The sequence below is a fragment of the Schistocerca nitens genome, chromosome 9 (assembly GCF_023898315.1).
Source record: "Schistocerca nitens isolate TAMUIC-IGC-003100 chromosome 9, iqSchNite1.1, whole genome shotgun sequence".
Lineage (NCBI taxonomy): Eukaryota > Metazoa > Arthropoda > Insecta > Orthoptera > Acrididae > Schistocerca > Schistocerca nitens.
The window spans coordinates 44,067,359-44,086,747 of NC_064622.1; the positions used below are offsets into that span (position 1 = coordinate 44,067,359).

A 19,389-nucleotide genomic window follows, 5' to 3' on the forward strand; every position below is an offset into this window, starting at 1 on the left:
AAATTGGAGCCAAAAATTAATACACTACTGGCCAATAAATTTGTTACACCAAGAAGAAATGCAGATGATAAACGGGTATTCATTGGACGAATATATTATTCTAGCACTGACATGTGATTACATTTTCACACAGATTGGTTGCATACATCCTGAGAAATCAGTACCAAGAACAACGACCTCAAGCCGTGATAACGGCCTTGATACGCCTGGGCATTGAGTCAAACAGAGCTTGGATGGCGTGTACAGGTACAGCTGTCCATGTAGCTTCAACACGATACCACAGTTCATCAAGAGTAGTGACTGGCGTATTGTGACGAGCCAGTTGCTCGGCCACCATTGACCAAACGGTTTCAATTGGTGAGAGATCTGGAGAATGTGCTGGTCAGGGCAGCAGTCGAACATTTTCTGTATCCAGAAAGGCCCGTACAGGACCTGCAACATGCGGTCGTGCATTACCCTGCTGAAATGTAGGGTTTCGCAGGGATCGAATGAAGGGTAGAGCCACGGGTCGTAACACGTCTGAAATGTAACGTCCACTGTTCAAAGTGCCGTCAATGCTAACAAGAGGTGACCGAGACGTGTAACCAGTGGCACACCATACCATCACACCGGGTGATACGCCAGTATGGCGAAGAAGAATACACGCCTCCAAGGTGCGTTCACTGCGATGTCACCAAACACGCATGCGACCATCATGATGCTGTAAACAGAACCTGGATTCATCCGAGAAGGTGACGTTTTGCCATTCGTGCACCCAGGTTCGTCGTTGAGAACACCATCGCAGGCGCTCCTGTCTGTGATGCAGCGTCAAGGGTAACGACAGCCGTGGTCTCCGAGCTGATAGTCCATGCTGCTGCAAACGTCGTCGAACTGTTCGTGCAGATGGCTGTTGTCTTGCAAACTTCCCCATCTGTTGACTCAGGGATCGAGACTGGGCTGCACGATACGTTACAGCCATGCGATAATTGCCTGTCATCTGGACTATTAGTGATACGAGGCCGTTGGGATCCAGCACGGCGTTCCGTATTACCCTCCTGAACCCACCGATTCCATATTCTGCTAACAGTCATTGGATCTCGACCAACGCGAGCAGCAATGTCGCGATACGATAAACCGCAATCGCGATAGGCTACAATCCGACCTTTATCAAAGTCGGAAACGTGATGGTATGCATTTCTCCTCCTTACACGAGGCATCACAACAACGTTTGACCAGGCAACGCCAGTCTACTGCTGTTTGTGTATGACAAATCGGTTGGAAACTTTCGTCATGTCAGCACGTTGTAGGTGTCGCCACCGGCGCCAACCTTGTGTGAATGCTCTCAAAAGCTAATCATTTGCATATCACAGCATCTTCTTCCTGTCGGTTAAATTTCGCATCTGTAGCACGTCATCTTCTTGGTGTAGCAATTTTAATGGCCAGTAATGTAATTGATTTAAAAAGTTTCGGATTGACGGAATTGGAAGTCCCGAGTTTGTGTCTCTGGTTTAGTTGTAGTGACACAGGCCTGAGAAACGTACCTATGGGGAAGATGGTCCAGGACGTCTGGCCCTTGATGGGTCGGTACACCTTGTCGTAGACTTCGTCAGAGAGGTCGTGCGCCATTTTGAGGCCGCCCTCGTCCACGTTGGTGGAGCCTCCAGCGAACAGCAACTCCAGGTCGGGCCAGTCCTGACCTCGTTCGTTGTGCGACGAATTCAAGATTCCCACCTGCAAGTAAAGAAAACAACTCGTTGTACGTTACGTAATACACCTGCCGCAAACAGCGGCCAGTCACTGGGTAGGGGCATGTTACAAGCTTCATTTTCACTGCACATCGTAAAGTGGAGCAAAATAGTTGCTTTTTGGTATTATTGATGTCAATATGTAAGTACACGCTGCGACTTACATATGATTATGGAAGGCGAATCGCTATGTTAACCTTGTGAGAGTGAAAACGGGATGAGTAAGGTGACGACTGTTACAATGAGTCTGTACAGGGAGAGGCCCTTACAGGAGGAGGTAATATCGATCCACGAGCCCCCAAGAGTTCTGATTTAGAGGGTGCCTCAAGTTCGTTGTTGGGCAACAGTTCCCAAGCAGTACACAATGGAAGAGCTAATACTCCGTCCATACAACATAAAATTATGCCAACGTACAGAGCACAGAGTTGTGGATTATGAGAGAGTTATTGAGCTAATTATAAATTATTCACAAATATTTTTAGAGAGAACATTTCTTGGCTCAATGTAGTTCTAGCCAGAGAGAAAAGTGCGTCACTCGACGACAATGAAAGTTGTTAGTGAATATCTCGACTGATGGGATGACAAACCAGCTGATCGAGCAACAGTCTGACACGCATAAAGCGAATTGTTCCATAAGCTGCGCAGTAATGCGCATAAACAACCTGCTTAGGGTATTTTGCTACTGCCAGTATACCTGATGTGACACTTTTGACTTCTGATAGAGGGTCAATCAATACTTCAGTTTTGAGATTAATAACAATGTTCTGTCAGTAGTGGTTCAAAATGGCTCCAAGCGCTATGGGACTTAACATCTGAGGTCATCAGTCCCCTAGAAATTAGAACTACTTAAACCTAACTAACCTAAGGACATCACGCACATCTATTCCCGTAGCGGTCGCGCGGTTCAAGACTGAAGCGCCTAGAACCGCTCGGCCACACCGTCCGGCCTCAGTCAGTAGTCAGTCAGATACCTGGTTCAGTCTGACCCAGCTACAGTCTACATACTAGCCCCCGTCCCTCTCTTCCCAAGGGTATCATTTACAGAAGTTGTATAAAAATTCAGAAAGACCGTGATAAATGCATGCTTGAATATAAATGCGGATGCTATCTAAGCCTGCAGGTTACACTGTTGTACTTCGACCACGAACGGCACATGTGTAATGTCCTCAATACTTTGCAAGCGTTACTCGCGGTCAGAACAATGTTCTGTGTAGGCGTGAGTGCATTATGTATGAGCTGAGTGAATTTGAACCTTGTGCTCGTATGGTGGATGCTTCCGTAACCAAGGAAGCCGAAATGTTTCGTGTCTCAAGAGATAGCATAACAAAGATTTATACCGCATACAGGGAAAGCAGAAAAACTTAACCGTTAACTCACAGCGCGGACTAAAGCGTGTCTGAGTGGTCGCGACAGATGAAGGAGACTGTGACGACAGCTGCAAAAGTCCGTACAGAACTGAATGTCCCATTGGTGAACCCTGTCAGCACCAAAAAACACGAAGGGAGCACCAGGTTCAGATAATTGCAGGGTGAAATGGAATTCTATAAGCACTCATCAGTATTGTAAATGACCGTAACATGAAAATGTGGCTGTGAAGTGATGAAACCTGGACTACGGAGCAATGGAAGAAAGCCGTTGGGTCGGATGATTTTTGTTACAGAGTGGTTCCAACTGCTGGCCGAGTGAATCGTGGCGAGGGTTCGATGATGATTTGGACAGCCACATCGTGATATTCCGTGGCCCCGTGGTTGCTCCGCAAGGTCCCTCCTCCCCCCTCACCCCTTTATACTCCCACGCATAACATGAAGCACAGATGATGGCTTATGTCACTGCCTTGTAATGAAGTGAACTAATCGGCCACAGTAAAAGCCAGGTAGTCATCCTTCCTATTGTCTCAAAATCATTTATAACTAGCAACCATGAAAGGGACTTGGACATTACTGTTAATACACTCCTGGAAACTGAAATAAGAACACCGTGAATTCATTGTCCCAGGAAGGCGAAACTTTATTGACACATTCCTGGGGTCAGATACATCACATGATCACACTGACAGAACCACAGGCACATAGACACAGGCAACACAGCATGCACAATGTCGGCACTAGTACACTGTATATCCACCTTTCGCAGCAATGCAGGCTGCTATTCTCCCATGGAGACGATCGTAGAGATGCTGGATGTAGTCCTGTGGAATGGCTTGCCATGCCATTTCCACCTGGCGCCTCAGTTGGACCAGCGTTCGTGCTGGACGTGCAGACCGCGTGAGACGACGCTTCATCCAGTCCCAAACATGCTCAATGGGGGACAGATCCGCAGATCTTGCTGGCCAGGGTAGTTGACTTACACTTTCTAGAGCACGTTGGGTGGCACGGGATACATGCGGACGTGCATTGTCCTGTTGGAACAGCAAGTTCCCTTGCCGGTCTAGGAATGGTAGAACGATGGGTTCGATGACGGTTTGGATGTACCGCGCACTATTCAGTGTCCCATCGACGATCACCAGTGGTGTACGGCCAGTGTAGGAGATCGCTCCCCACACCATGGTGCCGGGTGTTGGCCCTGTGTGCCTCGGTCGTATGCAGTCCTGATTGTGGCGCTCACCTGCACGGCGCCAAACACGCATACGACCATCATTGGCACCAAGGCAGAAGCGACTCTCATCGCTGAAGACGACACGTCTCCATTCGTCCCTCCATTCACGCCTGTCGCGACACCACTGGAGGCGGGCTGCACGATGTTGGGGCGTGAGCGGAAGACGGCCTAACAGTGTGCGGGACCGTAGCCCAGCTTCATGGAGACGGTTGCGAATGGTCCTCGCCGATACCCCAGGAGCAACAGTGTCCCTAATTTGCTGGGAAGTGGCGGTGCGGACCCCTACGGCACTGCGTAGGATCCGACGGTCTTGGCGTGCATCCGTGCGTCGCTGCGGTCCGGTCCCAGGTCGACGGGCACGTGCACCTTCCGCCGACCACTGGCGACAACATCGATGTACTGTGGAGACCTCACGCCCCACGTGTTGAGCAATTCGGCGGTACGTCCACCCGGCCTCCCGCATGCCCACTATACGCCCTCGCTCAAAGTCCGTCAACTGCACATACGGTTCACGTCCACGCTGTCGCGGCATGCTACCAGTGTTAAAGACTGCGATGGAGCTCCGTATGTCACGGCAAACTGGCAGACACTGACGGCGGCGGTGCACAAATGCTGCGCAGCTAGCGCCATTCGACGGCCAACACCGCGGTTCCTGGTGTGTCCGCTGTGCCGTGCGTGTGATCATTGCTTGTACAGCCCTCTCGCAGTGTCCGGAGCAAGTATGGTGGGTCTGACACACCGGTGTCAATGTGTTCTTTTTTCCATTTCCAGGAGTGTACAATAGCCGGGTCATTGTATTTCAAAACACTTCAGATTAAGGTATAAACTAGTTTTGTGCAGAGTAATTATCAGTTTACCTGTGGTCCAAACTGGATGATTCATGTGGAAATAAAAGCAGTTAACATGTACGCTAATTACATTCCAACGGTTGAAGCGCCTAATCACTGCCATACTCAACAGCATTATTTGAACTGCTGTCGATTTATCCAAATGTAGACGTAAGGATTATACAGAAATTAAACGGAGTGAGTGTTATTAACTGCATTACAATATTTTAATTAATATGAATTTAATTTGCGACACTTAGGATAAGGACAAATAACAAATTAATGTAAGCTAACCGTCTAAGGCCGTTTTTATGTCAAAATTCCATTACCACGTGCACCATTTTCCACCAAGTCGGCCAAAAAGATCACTACAACATCGTAAAGAATTTTGTGGTAGCGTTATGTACCATAGAAGCGTGCGAAAGAGGCGGTTCCGTGCAACTTTAAGTTCAAACCATATGCAAGAATTCAATGAAGGCGCACACATACACCTCTACAAAGAAATACAAAGAGTACTACAGGGCAATGCAAGAGTTTGCCTCCGGTCTTTTGAAGTTGTCCTAATGATGTAATGATGTAAATCAGCAGTATAGACTTGAATATAAGTGAAAATTTATTTCCAAGCTGTTGCCTTCCGCAGTAAAGTACACGTTCTTAAGACGCGTTTGGAACTGGAACACTATATTCTGCAACCAAGTACGCTCTGAAAATAAAGATAGCTTTACGAGCAATATATCTTACAGCTTTGGCATGGTAGTTAGCGAGTAATATTCTTAAATGACCGATATTTCTGGAGGGTTCGCTCTCTTGTTTTCCACACATTTTAACTTTATCCCTGCCTTTCAGGGCGTAATCTACCAGCATTTGGAATCTGGTGGAGTGTACGCGCTCCGTCTGACACATATGTGGATTTCAGCTGGTACACAGAGATAGCAGAGAGAAACGTGTGGAGAAGTTGTTAAAAAAGAGCACTACCGAACGAGATAACATCGGGAATAAAAGGAACAATAAGAATCGCGATGTTTAATGTGAATGTCTAAAATGTGCATAGACGTTTACGTGAGACATTTACTACAGGAATACAAACACAATAAAAAGCATCGGACACTATTATTACCTGTAACACCTTAAAATTGATGTTGAACTGGTTTATGGTGTATCGACATAGGAATTATAAACAATTCAACAGGGTAATTTCTTTAAAAAAATAAGGCTATATTGAATTGGTAATTAGACTATACAAACTAGTTAAGGCTGTCACACCAGTGATTGACAATCTACCTCATTATTTCAGAATAATGAATTTAAATCTGCAGCAGTGCTAACATTCGTTTTTTGGATCCACAGACAAACGTATTTACTTCAAGAGCTCTGTTACCAAACCTTGCCGGTGAAGGTAAATCCTTTTCCTTCTGGTTGATTACCAGTCGTCGTATTCGTCTTCAGCTCGTTCAGAAAACTTGAAATTTCGACCCCTTCGCTGGGATCTCCCTCGCGAATCTGGGTGGCTGAAGGCTGTCGAAAACCAGTATCCCCTGCAGTTATAAAAGGATGTTTCAGAATAAGTGGAACAGTGGGGTTAAATGAGTCCCACTTTCGTTGGGAAGCCTACGTCTTAAGGTAGGTAATGAGAGGGGGCACGTTATCAAAGTACGTCGTACCACCAGACGTCCGAGTTTAGGGGGGCTGAAGGAAAGTATGGCAACCTAATCACACAGAAGATTTGATTTTTATTGAGAATGGCTACGAATTCCTGTAGTTTTGCATAAAATTTGTGCAGAATCAATCTTAAGATCACACTATTTAATCCAAAGAGTTGTTGAATACAAAACAGCCGCCTACACTTATACCAGAGAACGTTACGAAGTTACTGAGACTAACGTACATAAAATATTGGAGTACACCGCTAGCTCTGTGCTTTAAATGCCAAGTATGAGATTATAAGACCGGCATCACAAATACGTGAAGCACGAATGGAACCAAGCTACTGGTATTAAGTTCTCCGAAAGTAGCCTGTCTGTGTTACAAATTTTATGTTATGGTACAGATTATCTGCAGATAGTAATTAAACTGCGAGCTAAAGTCTAAGAATCCAACTCCACAACCATGTCGTGACTAATAAATATAAATTCAGTCTGGCTAGTTACTGAGTGTTTTTGCCACTTAGATAGTTTAACATACAGTCTTGCGGCCGCCAGTACTTCACAAACAGGACTATTTGTCAAGTACCTGACACGTGCTAAAACAGCGTAGCGTTGTCGTCAGTAACATTACTAACGAGGACCCCCTTAAGTGCAAGGTCGCAAAAGACCTTAACGGCATTTGACGCCCCGCATATTGTCTACCATGCAACCACAATATTGGCTGCTAATGGCAACAGCGGGCGGCACAACAATTGTGAGCACAGCATGTGGCTACGGAGCGTAGTTGAACTGCTTAGTCGACGAGTAACTCACAACAGTGCTTCAGTGCTAATGGTGTTGATACAAAGCAGGGCAATGGCAACGATAAATAAAGCAAACATTGCATTGTATCTACAACAACAGTTGCTGAAATAGACATTTCGTCAGAAAGGAACTCAAGGAATTTTGGAGAGTGCGAAAGAAGTGGCAGGTGAAATATTAGCGTTCCTGCGAGATGAGTTAGTGGGACGTGTGGTTTCGTATACGCTGGACTGTGCGGACAGCGTACATGACGGGTACAATGACGACGATAGGTGTCTCACATGGTGAAAGTGGTATTGAAAGTGTTGTCGAGCAATGTAATTAACCATCCATGTTGGACAGAGAGCCACAGATCCCGTCTCCAGTGAAACTCACTAAAGGACAATCGTTGTCCAAGGAGCAGGTACTAAACGTAATTACGTGCATGTATGATGATCAGGACATGTTCTGAGGCATCAAGGGACCACCAATTTAGTATTGGAAGGCAGCGTGGAGGGTAAAAATCGTAGAGAGAGACTAACAGATGAATATACACTACCGGCCATTAAAATTGCTACACCACGAATACGACGAAAGGAAGAAGATGGTGTGATATGCAAATGATTAGCTTTACAGAGCATTCAAACAAGGTTGGCGCCGGTGTCGACACCTACAATGTGTTGACATGTGGAAAGTTTCCAACCGATTTCTCATACATAAACAGCAGTTGACCGCCATTGCCCGGTGAAACGTTGTCGTGATGCCTCGTGTAAGGAGGAGAAATGCGTACCATCACGTTTCCGACTTTGATAAAGGTCGGACTGTAGCCTGTCGCGATTGCGGTTTATCGTATCGCGCCATTGCTGCTCGCGTTGGTCGACATCCAATGACTGTTAGCAGAATATGGAATCGGTGGGTTCAGGAGGGTAATACGAACGCCGTGCTGGATCCCAACGGCCTCGTATCTCTAGCAGTCGAGATGACAGGCATCTTATCCGCATGGCTGTAACGGATCGTGCAGCTACGTCTCAATCCCTGAGTGAACAGATGGGAACGTTTGCAAGACAACAACCATCTGCACGAACAGTTCGACGACGTTTGCAGCAGCATGGACTATCAGCTCGGAGACCATGGCTGCGGTTACCCTAGACGCTGCATCACAGACAGGAGCGCCTGCGATGGTGTACTCAACGACGAACCTGGGTGCACGAACGGCAAAACGTCATTTTTTTTTCAGATGAATCCAATTTCTGTTTACAGCATCACGATGGTCGCATCCGTGTTTGGCGACATCGCGGTGAACGCACATTGGAAGCGTGTATTCGTTATCGCCATACTGGCGTGTCACCTGGCGTGATGGAATGGGGTGCCATTGGTTACACGTCCCGGTCACCTCTTGTTCGCATTGACGGCACTTTGAACAGTGGACGTTACATTTCAGATGTGTTAGGAATCGTGGCTCTACCCTTCATTCGATCCCTGCGAAACCCTACATTTCAGCAGGATAATGCACGACCGCATGTTGCAAGTCCTGTACGGGCCTTTCTGGATACAGAAAATGTTCGACTGTTGCCCTGGCCAGCACATTCTCCAGATCTCTCACCAACTGAAAACGTCTGGTCAATGGTGGCCGAGCAACTGGCTCGTGACAATACACCAGTCACTACTCTTGATGAACTGTGGTATCGTGTTGAAGCAGCATGGGCAGCTGTACCTGTACACGCCATCCAAGCTCTGTTTGACTCAATGCCCAGGCATATCAATGCCCAGGCGTTGTTGTTCTGGGTACTGATTTCTCAGGATCTATGCTCCCAAATTGCGTGAAAATGCAATCAAATGTCAGTCCTATAATAATGTATTTGTCCAATGAATACCCGTTTATCATCTGCATTTATTCTTGGTGTAGCAATTTTAATGGCCAGTAGTGTCCTTAGCAGATTCAGAAGGATGTAGGTTGCAATAGGTATTGGGAGATGAAGAACCTTGCACAGGATAGAGTAGCATGGAGAGCTGCATCAAATCAGTCTCTGGAATGAAGACCACAACAACAACACATGATAATCAGCAGAATGGTACAAAACAATTATGAACTGATTTCGAATAAGTCTACAGCAATATCACCGTGCAGTGCAGAAGAAGAACTATGGATATTCTAGGGAAGACAAAGCTACCTATCACAAAATTAAGGCATATCAAACTGAGCGCGACGTTGGTTGCAGTGATTTCAAGGGAAGCAGCTGCATAACTTAAAACAGTGCCACAGAAGTGGAAGACGTAAGATAACGAAATTTAGAACAAATAACCAACCTGACGATGCAAAGCAAACTGCGGAATTGGTTCGAAAATTCGTAGATGAGATAAACATATTCATCCCATCGTTTAGTAAGGAATTTATTTTCAACTACGACCAATCGGGATTTGAAGAGGAAATGTATATGAAAGAATGCCGTGTGTGTGATCTTGGAAGGGCAGTAGGGAATATTCACGTCATACTTGTAGCAAGCAAGATTGGAAAAATGCGCGTAAGACAACTACAACCATGATATGAGCACTGCGGTTGGCCAATATCTGGTCAAATAATGTACTTTGCTTGATTGCTGGTCCCCCTATAAAAATCATACTCATTTAGAGCAAAAATGTATGACAAAGCAATTCATATCTCATGGAACAACTGCATAAATTCAACCTCTGAATGTTTCTGTTTCCTTGCCTATAAAACATGTTATCGCGTTATCTGCAGCTACGCCTTAAAGGATAGCCTGTTTCGCATTCGTTCGCATGCCATCACATTCCATCAGTTCTCATCATCCCGTTACACCATTATGATTCTGTAGGTATTCTTGAAGAGAGGATACCTAGCTGAAAGTCCTGAACGATTTGTACTCTCAAGGAGTTCACCTTCCACCTTGGCGGTGCAAAACTTAGTCCTCATTGCGATGCGCCATTTTTCATTCGGTGTTCATGGTGCAAATTAATGGTTTCTTTTTAACATTCTTGAATGTCGACGATATCCATTTTGTGAAGTGTGGTACATACATCCCACAGAAGATTGATCTCTGCACCTGCCGGACACATTTTCTGTCGCTCTCCTGATGCACATTGTGAGTCATTATCAACTAATATTTTTGCTGTCGTAATTATCAACACAACACTTTCAAACAAGCCTTACTAAAGACTGAACTTGCGACCTAGCTGTCAATGGGGTTCCTTGTAACAGCGTGTAACGCCGGAAATGCATATCCTCCTATTTCCATCAATTGTACTATAAATTTTGTTCATTTATTTGTTACCTGAAGATATGACATTTCTGTGTCTTTATATATTGTAATTGTTTACTATATATGCATTTATGTCGATGTATAATTGGTTTGTTTTGTAAATATTATTTGTATTTTTACGCTGGGTCTTGCCTAGGGAAAACTATGCTATCGAACGAATACACCGATAGGTCGTGTGAAGAACGAAAGTGTTTAGGATCTTTGGTAGTGTTAACTCTGCCGCGCGGGGCGCGGGCAGAGCAGAGGGGGCCTGGCTGGAGTAGTGGAGTGGAGCGGCTGTGTTGTGTGACGCTCCCGCGAGTTGCCGCGCGTTAGGGGTTGGGCAGCATGTAATTGCGCTCGACTGGCTATAATAGTTTCTAGCACGGTGTCGCGGATGGGAAGCATTAGCTGGCACGCATTAAGAGCCCGTTTCGCTTGGTGACCGTGTCGAGAAGAAGGCGCGCCAGCATCCAGCTTCTGCAACAGCGACGACCGACAATGAGTGACTGTCGCCACCTCCTCGATCGACGACTTCAAACCTTCAATCAACCAACATGGAAGATTAAAAACACGTAAAGTTTCAGAACTGTATGGCAGACCACAGCTTTTCAAACTGTTCCATTTTCATAACTAAATTACAGCAACGTAGCATGAACCTTTGTTGCTCACTGTCCCAATTGCATTACCAAGCAGGGTCCCTTCCTTTTCCGGAATGAACCCGAGTGTCGTTGAAATTCAAACGCCAGCATCATTCGATTTCACTGCTTTAATTTCAAAGTTCAGTTAAAGTATTCATAGCTGGCTACAATATTTAGATTATACAAGCACAAATTAAGAGTGCGAGTTTTGCTACCGTATTTTAGCTTACCTGTGACTGCAGCTCAGCTTGGTACGTACTAAATTTTACTATTGTTAATTGCTCAGAATCATTTAATTCATGTTCAAAGTTAAATCTCTTATTTCTAAATTGCGTAGATTCAAGTAGCTTTTGAAATGATTGTTGAGGTAGCCCAAGACTAACTGTATTTCACTGAATTTCGATATGCTTCAGAAACAAAGTTCACTATTAATTTCAGTCACTAGACTAACTTTCAATTTTCCAGTTTTATTAATTCTTTTGCTAAATTAAGTCAGGGTGTAGCGAAATTTATTACTTCAGACAAACATTCAGTTTTCACACAACACGTGTCAACCTTCAGTTGCCACGCTTCTAGTGCTAATTATGTGTGTAATAACCTTTCTTTTTCAGTTACTATAGTAATTGTCCATAGGACTGGCGACCGTAATTTTCCCCAAATCTCAAATATCTAATTACCGCTAGTTAATTGTTAACGTAACAGTCGCACATTTACTTTCTTTATTAATTTTACCCCATTTCAAAATTAATTTCCACCAGATTCATTTGCATTTTTCGTTTCATTTAGATGTAACCCTTTCCTCCCTCTTTACCGACAGATTAACTTCGGTGAAGATTGCTTTTCCCAAATTTCCATTAGGTACACGCGGTTTAACTTTTCACTGTCATTAAGGTCGATAAGTGAGGGGGAGGTTACAAGCGCACGGGCAGATGATGTAGATCCGCTGTCAGGAGGTCCTGATGATAATATCCTTGCCATCGTTTCAGAAATGAACTTCGATGGCGTACTCGTCATCTTCACAATTCATCACACACGTCTTTTCCTCTAATTACTTACAGTTATGTATAACTGATGCACCATTGCCTTTCTACTACAAAGTGAGTTTCTTAGCAAACTTGCTTGATGCCGCATAATCGGATTGTAAAAAGACAGGAGAAAGACAAGATATTTCCCACGTACTCGTCCGACAACGAATAACGCCGGTCTTAACGTGGTAAACGTTAACGACTCTCATCGACCACCCACGGCACTAGCGCAGCCCGTGGAGGAAGTTCGCTACAGCTTCGTATAAACTGGCGACGTACGGGCGGCTGGCGGGAATTTACACACACGAAAGCCGCCGAGAGCTATGGAACTTCTGTCGGGTGGCGCCAGTCAGTAGCGGCGGTGCTGGCGCCAGTCAGTCGCCAGCAAACGACCACATGAGAGCGCCAAATCAACAGGAGGTCGCGTGTGGTCGTCTCCAGCCCACACAGGCGCCGTGGAACGGAATGAATCTTCAGTCTCTATCTGATGCTTGGTCTGTTAACTCCTTATCATTTACTCCTCCATCGCGACTCTAATGTCTCCTGTGTAAACTCAGACCCACCTTGAATGCACGGCCTGTGCATGGTGTTTATGTACACTGAGATCGCCGTATGTAAATTGGCAACTCAAGACTTTGTTTAAAATTTGTAACGGCATCACTTTGCATTCTTATAGCTGAGGCTGGCTTATGGCGAGCCTGAGTTATAGTGAATGCTCCAAATGTTCATTTTTGATTGAAGACGTCATTTACTTACACCGCAGCACAGATCTGTATTACAATTAATGCATCTTATTATTTATGGTTCTCTGTGAAGGGTTTCTCTGTGAAGGATAAAGTAACGTAATTTTAATATTTACTTGTTTATCCTAATAAGGTCACGCTCTTCACTCCCTGTTTTTCTTCGGAGTTTGATAATGCAGTTTCATTAACTCAAGATGTTGGTTGTTATTGTTGCTGTTGTTGTTATTGTTGTTGCTGCTGTTGTGCTCCTCAGTCCAATTACTGGTTTGACGCAAGTCTATGCCACGAAGGCATCCCCATCTCAGCATAACTGCTGGAACCTTACAGCCACTTGAACCTGGTTACTGTAGTCATGCTCTACCTGTTTTAGCTCCTACACTTCCCTCCATCAAATTGACGATTCCTTGGTGTCTCAGGACGTGTCCTAACAACTTATAATTTCTTTTTGTCAAGTTGTCCCATATATTTTTCTACTGAATCCCATTCAGCACCTCATAATCATCCATTCGATCTACCTATCTATTTTCAGCATTTTTTTGTAGCACCACATGTCAAAAGCTCCTGTTTCCTTCTGGTCTGAAATGTTTGTCGTCCACGTTTCACTTCCGTACGACGCTACGCTCCAGACAAATATCTTCATAAAAAAGACTTCCTACGAATTAACTGTATATTCGACGACAGTAAATTTTTCTTTTTCAGAAATGAAAATTAAAACGTCACCTGGAAGTGTCATATTTTTAATTCCTTCTCCCTGCACTTTAATTAAATTCCAAATACCTCTTTAGTTCCCTTCTATACTTGCTGAAAATACAGATTTAATAACAACGGACGTACGCTACAAAAGTGTCTCACTTCCTTCTCATTTTCTGCTTGTCTTCTATATCATTTCTGTACGGTAACTACAGTCTGTTTTGTTTCTTTTTTGACGTCGCTCGCCACGAATTCTTCTCCTGTGCCAACCTTTTCATCTCAGAGCAGCATTTGCAACTTGCGTCCTCAATTATGTGCTGCATATATTCCAATCTCTGTCTCCATCTACAGTTTTTATCCTCTACAGCTCTATCCAGTACCACGGAAGTGATCCTTAATGTCTTAACAGATGTCCTACCATCTTGTCCCTTATTCTTGTCAGTGTTTTCCATATCTTCCTTTCCATGTCAAAAATGGTTCAAATGGCTCTAAGCACTATCGGACTTAACATCTGAGGTCATCAATCCCCTAGACTTAGAAGTACGTAAACCTAACTAAGCTAAGGACATCACACACATCCATACCCGAGGAAGGATTCGAACCTGCGACCGTAGCAGCTGCGCGGTTCCGGACTGAAGCGCCTAGAACCGCTCGGCCACAGCGGCCGGCCTCCCCTTGTCGATTCTGTGGAGAACCTCTTCATTCCTTTCCTTATCAGTCCACCTAATTATCAAACTAATCGGTAACACCACATCTCAAATGCTTCGATTCTCCTCTCTTCCAGTTTTCCCACAATCTGTGTTTCCCTGCCATACAATGCTGTGGCCCAAACGTAGATTCTCCACAATTTCTCCGTCAAATTAAGGCCTATCTTTGATACTAGTAGACTTCTCTTTTATGTTCTCCTTGTCCCGTCCATGACAGATTATTTTATAGCCTAGATATATAACTCCTTAAGTTCGTCTACTTCATGATCCCAAATTCTGAGGTTAAGTTTCTCGCTGTTGCTATTTCTACTACTTCTCTCTACTTACCCTTTCTTCGACTTACTCACAGTTCCTATTCTGTACTCATTAGACTATCCATTCCATTCAACAGACACTGTAGTTCTTCTGCACTTTCTCTGGGGATAGCTATGTCATCATCGATTCTTATCATTGAAATCCTTTCAGCGTGAATTTTTATCCCGCTCTTTAACCTTTCTTTTACTGCCGTCATTGCTTCTTCTAAGCACAGATTGAACAGTAGGGATGAAAGACTACATCCCTGTCCTACACCGTTTCTAATCCGAGCACTTCGCTCTTGGTCTTCCAGTCTTGTTCCCTCTTGGTTCTTGCACGTATTGTACATTACCCGACTTTTCCTATAGCTTACTCCTCTTTCTCTCAGAGTTTCGAACATCTTGTACCGTTCGACACTGTCGAACACTTTTCCCAGGTCGACACTTTCTACGAACTTTTCTTGATTTTTCTTCAGTTTTGTTTCCATTATCAAGGCCAATGACACAACTGATCATCATCTAAGAGGTACTCAATTTTCTTTTCCGTTCTTGTGTGTATTATTCTTGACAGCAATTTGGATACGTGAGCTGTTAAGCTGATTGCGCGATAATTCTCGCACTTGTCGGCTCTCTCTATCTTCGGAATTGTGTGAATGACGTTTTTTTTCTTTCGAAAATCTGATGGTATATCTCCAGACACATACATTCTACACAATAACTTGAACAGTTGTTTTGTTGTCACTTTCCCCAATGATTTTACGAATTACGATGGAATGTTGTCTATCCCTTCTGTCTTACTTGATCTTAAGGCGCCAAAATACACTCCTGGAAATGGAAAAAAGAACACATTGACACCGGTGTGTCAGACCCACCATACTTGCTCCGGACACTGCGAGAGGGCTGTACAAGCAATGATCACACGCACGGCACAGCGGACACACCAGGAACCGCGGTGTTGGCCGTCGAATGGCGCTAGCTGCGCAGCATTTGTGCACCGCCGCCGTCAGTGTCAGCCAGTTTGCCGTGGCATACGGAGCTCCATCGCAGTCTTTAACACTGATAGCATGCCGCGACAGCGTGGACGTGAACCGTATGTGCAGTTGACGGACTTTGAGCGAGGGCGTATAGTGGGCATGCGGGAGGCCGGGTGGACGTACCACCGAATTGCTCAACACGTGGGGCGTGAGGTCTCCACAGTACATCGATGTTGTCGCCAGTGGTCGGCGGAAGGTGCACGTGCCCGTCGACCTGGGACCGGACCGCAGCGACGCACGGATGCACGCCAAGACCGTAGGATCCTCCGCAGTGCCGTAGGGGACCGCACCGCCACTTCCCAGCAAATTAGGGACACTGTTGCTCCTGGGGTATCGGCGAGGACCATTCGCAACCGTCTCCATGAAGCTGGGCTACGGTCCCGCACACCGTTAGGCCGTCTTCCGCTCACGCCCCAACATCGTGCAGCCCGCCTCCAGTGGTGTCGCGACAGGCGTGAATGGAGGGTCGAATGGAGACGTGTCGTCTTCAGCGATGAGAGTCGCTTCTGCCTCGGTGCCAATGATGGTCGTATGCGTGTTTGGCGCCGTGCAGGTGAGCGCCACAATCAGGACTGCATACGACCGAGGCACACAGGGCCAACACCCGGCATCATGGTGTGGGGAGCGATCTCCTACACTGGCCGTACACCACTGGTGATCGTCGAGGGGACACTGAATAGTGCACGGTACATCCAAACCGTCATCGAACCCATCGTTCTACCATTCCTAGACCGGCAAGGGAACTTGCTGTTCCAACAAGACAATGCACGTCCGCATGTATCCCGTGCCACCCAACGTGCTCTAGAAGGTGTAAGTCAACTACCCTGGCCAGCAAGATCTCCGGATCTGTCCCCCATTGAGCATGTTTGGGACTGGATGAAGCGTCGTCTCACGCGGTCTGCACGTCCAGCACGAACGCTGGTCCAACTGAGGCGCCAGGTGGAAATGGCATGGCAAGCCGTTCCACAGGACTACATCCAGCATCTCTACGATCGTCTCCATGGGAGAATAGCAGCCTGCATTGCTGCGAAAGGTGGATATACACTGTACTAGTGCCGACATTGTGCATGCTCTGTTGCCTGTGTCTATGTGCCTGTGGTTCTGTCAGTGTGATCATGTGATGTATCTGACCCCAGGAATGTGTCAATAAAGTTTCCCCTTCCTGGGACAATGAATTCACGGTGTTCTTATTTCAATTTCCAGGAGTGTATCTTTTAAATTCTGGTTCAAATACTGGTTCCTCTATACTTGTTCCTCTATCTTTTCCCTCTCGACTCCTTTTTGTTCTTCTGCCACGTCAGCAGACGAGTCTTCACTCTCACAGAGGCCTTCAGAGTATTCTTTCCACCTGTCCACCCTCTTCTGCATCTATCAGTGGAATTCCCACGGCACTCTCAATACTACAGCTCTTATTTTTAATTTCACCAAAGATTGCTTTGTCTTTTGTGTATGCTGAGTCAGTCTATCCGACAATCATTTCATTTTAGATTTCTTCACATTTTTCATGTAGCTGTTTCGGCTTAGCTTACCTGCACTTCCTATTTATTTCATTCCTTAGCGACTTGTATCTCACATTAACAGAATCTTCCGTCGGTTCTTGGTAGAACAACATTATAATAAATGAAAAGCACCAGTTTGCTTTTGTCCTACTTATGTTTCTGTTTCAAACTTCTGTGATTGCCCTTTTTAGAGATGTCCATTCCTGTTCAACTGAAATGCCTACTGAGCTATTCGTTACAGCACTATCTATAGTCCCACAGAACTCAAGTGTATCTCGTCATCCCTTAGTACTCCCGCATCACACTTCCTTGCGCATTGATTCTTCCTGACTAGTTCGTCAGACAGCACCCTACTCCTCATAGTTACTACATTGAGATCTGAATCTATATCTGCTCCTCGGTATGCCTTACGCTCTAATATATTATTTCGGAATCTGTGCCTGACCAAGATGAAATCTAACAGGAATCTTCTCTGCAGATTAAAAATGTGTGCCGTACCTGGGGTCGAACCTGAGACCTTTTCCTTTCGCGGGCTAGTGCCTCGCAGACTGGGCTATGCAAGCACGACTTACGACCCGCATTGTTCAAATCATATGTGCGTGAATCCCTAAGGGACCAAACTGCTGAGGTCGTCGGTCCCTAGACTTACACCCTAGGTCGTGCGGTAGCGTTCTCGCTTCCCACGCCCGGGTTCCCGGGTTCGATTCCCGGCGGGGTCAGGGATTTTCTCTGCCTCGTGATGGCTGGGTGTTGTGTGCTGTCCTTAGGTTAGTTAGGTTTAAGTAGTTCTAAGTTCTAGGGGACTTATGACCACAGCAGTTGAGTCCCATAGTGCTCAGAGCCATTTGAACCAACTTACACCCTACTTAAACTAACTTATGCTAAGAACAACACACACAGCCCATGCCCGAGGGAGGATTCGAACCTCTGATAGGAGAGGCCGCTCAATCTGTGACATAGGACACGCATTCTGAATACATTTTTGTGTTTTAAAGTATTACAATAATACTTGAATAACAATACTGAAAAGATTATTTGAGCCAGGACATAATACATCTAAGGCGGGAACAGCTATAGTAACGCCACTAGCCGTACAAACTTAATGCCATTTGGAATGATAGTACTAAGCACCAATAATACATACTACTACCATCAACAATATTAATATTAATACCAATAATAAGTTTGGGTATGCAGAACTTGCTAATGTAAATGTAAGATTATGAAAGCTGTAAGAAAAAGAGATGTTGCCTTCATGCCGCCCCTAACAGGTAAGGTGACATAAAATTTTATAAGAATAAATCTGCAGCCAAACTAAGGACTTCCATTTCATAATCTACCTTCTAACAAAATCTTTACAGTGGTGCTTTTGTATTTAAAAGAGAATACTCCTAAGTCCTCCTTCTGTATAGGGTACATCATACCTGTCAGTAATTGAAAGGAGCTATTTCACGGCCTGGTAGGAGTTTCATTAACTGCAGCAGCTGGTTGCCGTTCTCTTGTAGTCAACTAATATTCGACTGAGACATAAAAGTGTGCCTGCTCCATCGGTGCTCAACTGGATTTCAGTATATACAAGGTGCGACAATTAAGTAATGAGACTGATTTTCTTGCACAGGCACAATATATTTGGCCTTGGTGTATAAGCTGCTTCTAGTCCAAGCGGCACATCGATGCAACTGCTCAGTTGTGAGTTGTGCTGTAATAAGTTAACACGTATTTTTGTGTCTCGTCACAGGAATGGAACCGCATAATATTGCGCAACGGTATGCCGTTTATTTTTGCGCTAAATTGGGTGAAAACTCGACGACAACTTACAGTAAGCTTTAGAAGGCTTTTGCAGATGAGGTTATGTCAAGAGCTCAAGTTTTTCGTTGGCATAAAATGTTTAGTGAAGGCAGAACGAATGTTGAAGATGAAGACCGCAGTGG

At 45.2% G+C, this 19,389-nt stretch overlaps 1 protein-coding gene across 1 annotated transcript in view; it reads right to left on the reverse strand.

Annotated features, from left to right (window-relative positions):
• The window catches only part of LOC126203579 (glucose dehydrogenase [FAD, quinone]-like), a 234,152-nt gene that overhangs the window by 90,685 nt on the left and 124,078 nt on the right, over positions 1-19,389 (reverse strand). Inside the window, exon 7 of the mRNA XM_049937940.1 lies at positions 1,521-1,710. Coding sequence (XP_049793897.1) covers positions 1,521-1,710 — 190 coding nt within the window. The remainder of the gene's footprint in view (positions 1-1,520; positions 1,711-19,389) is intronic.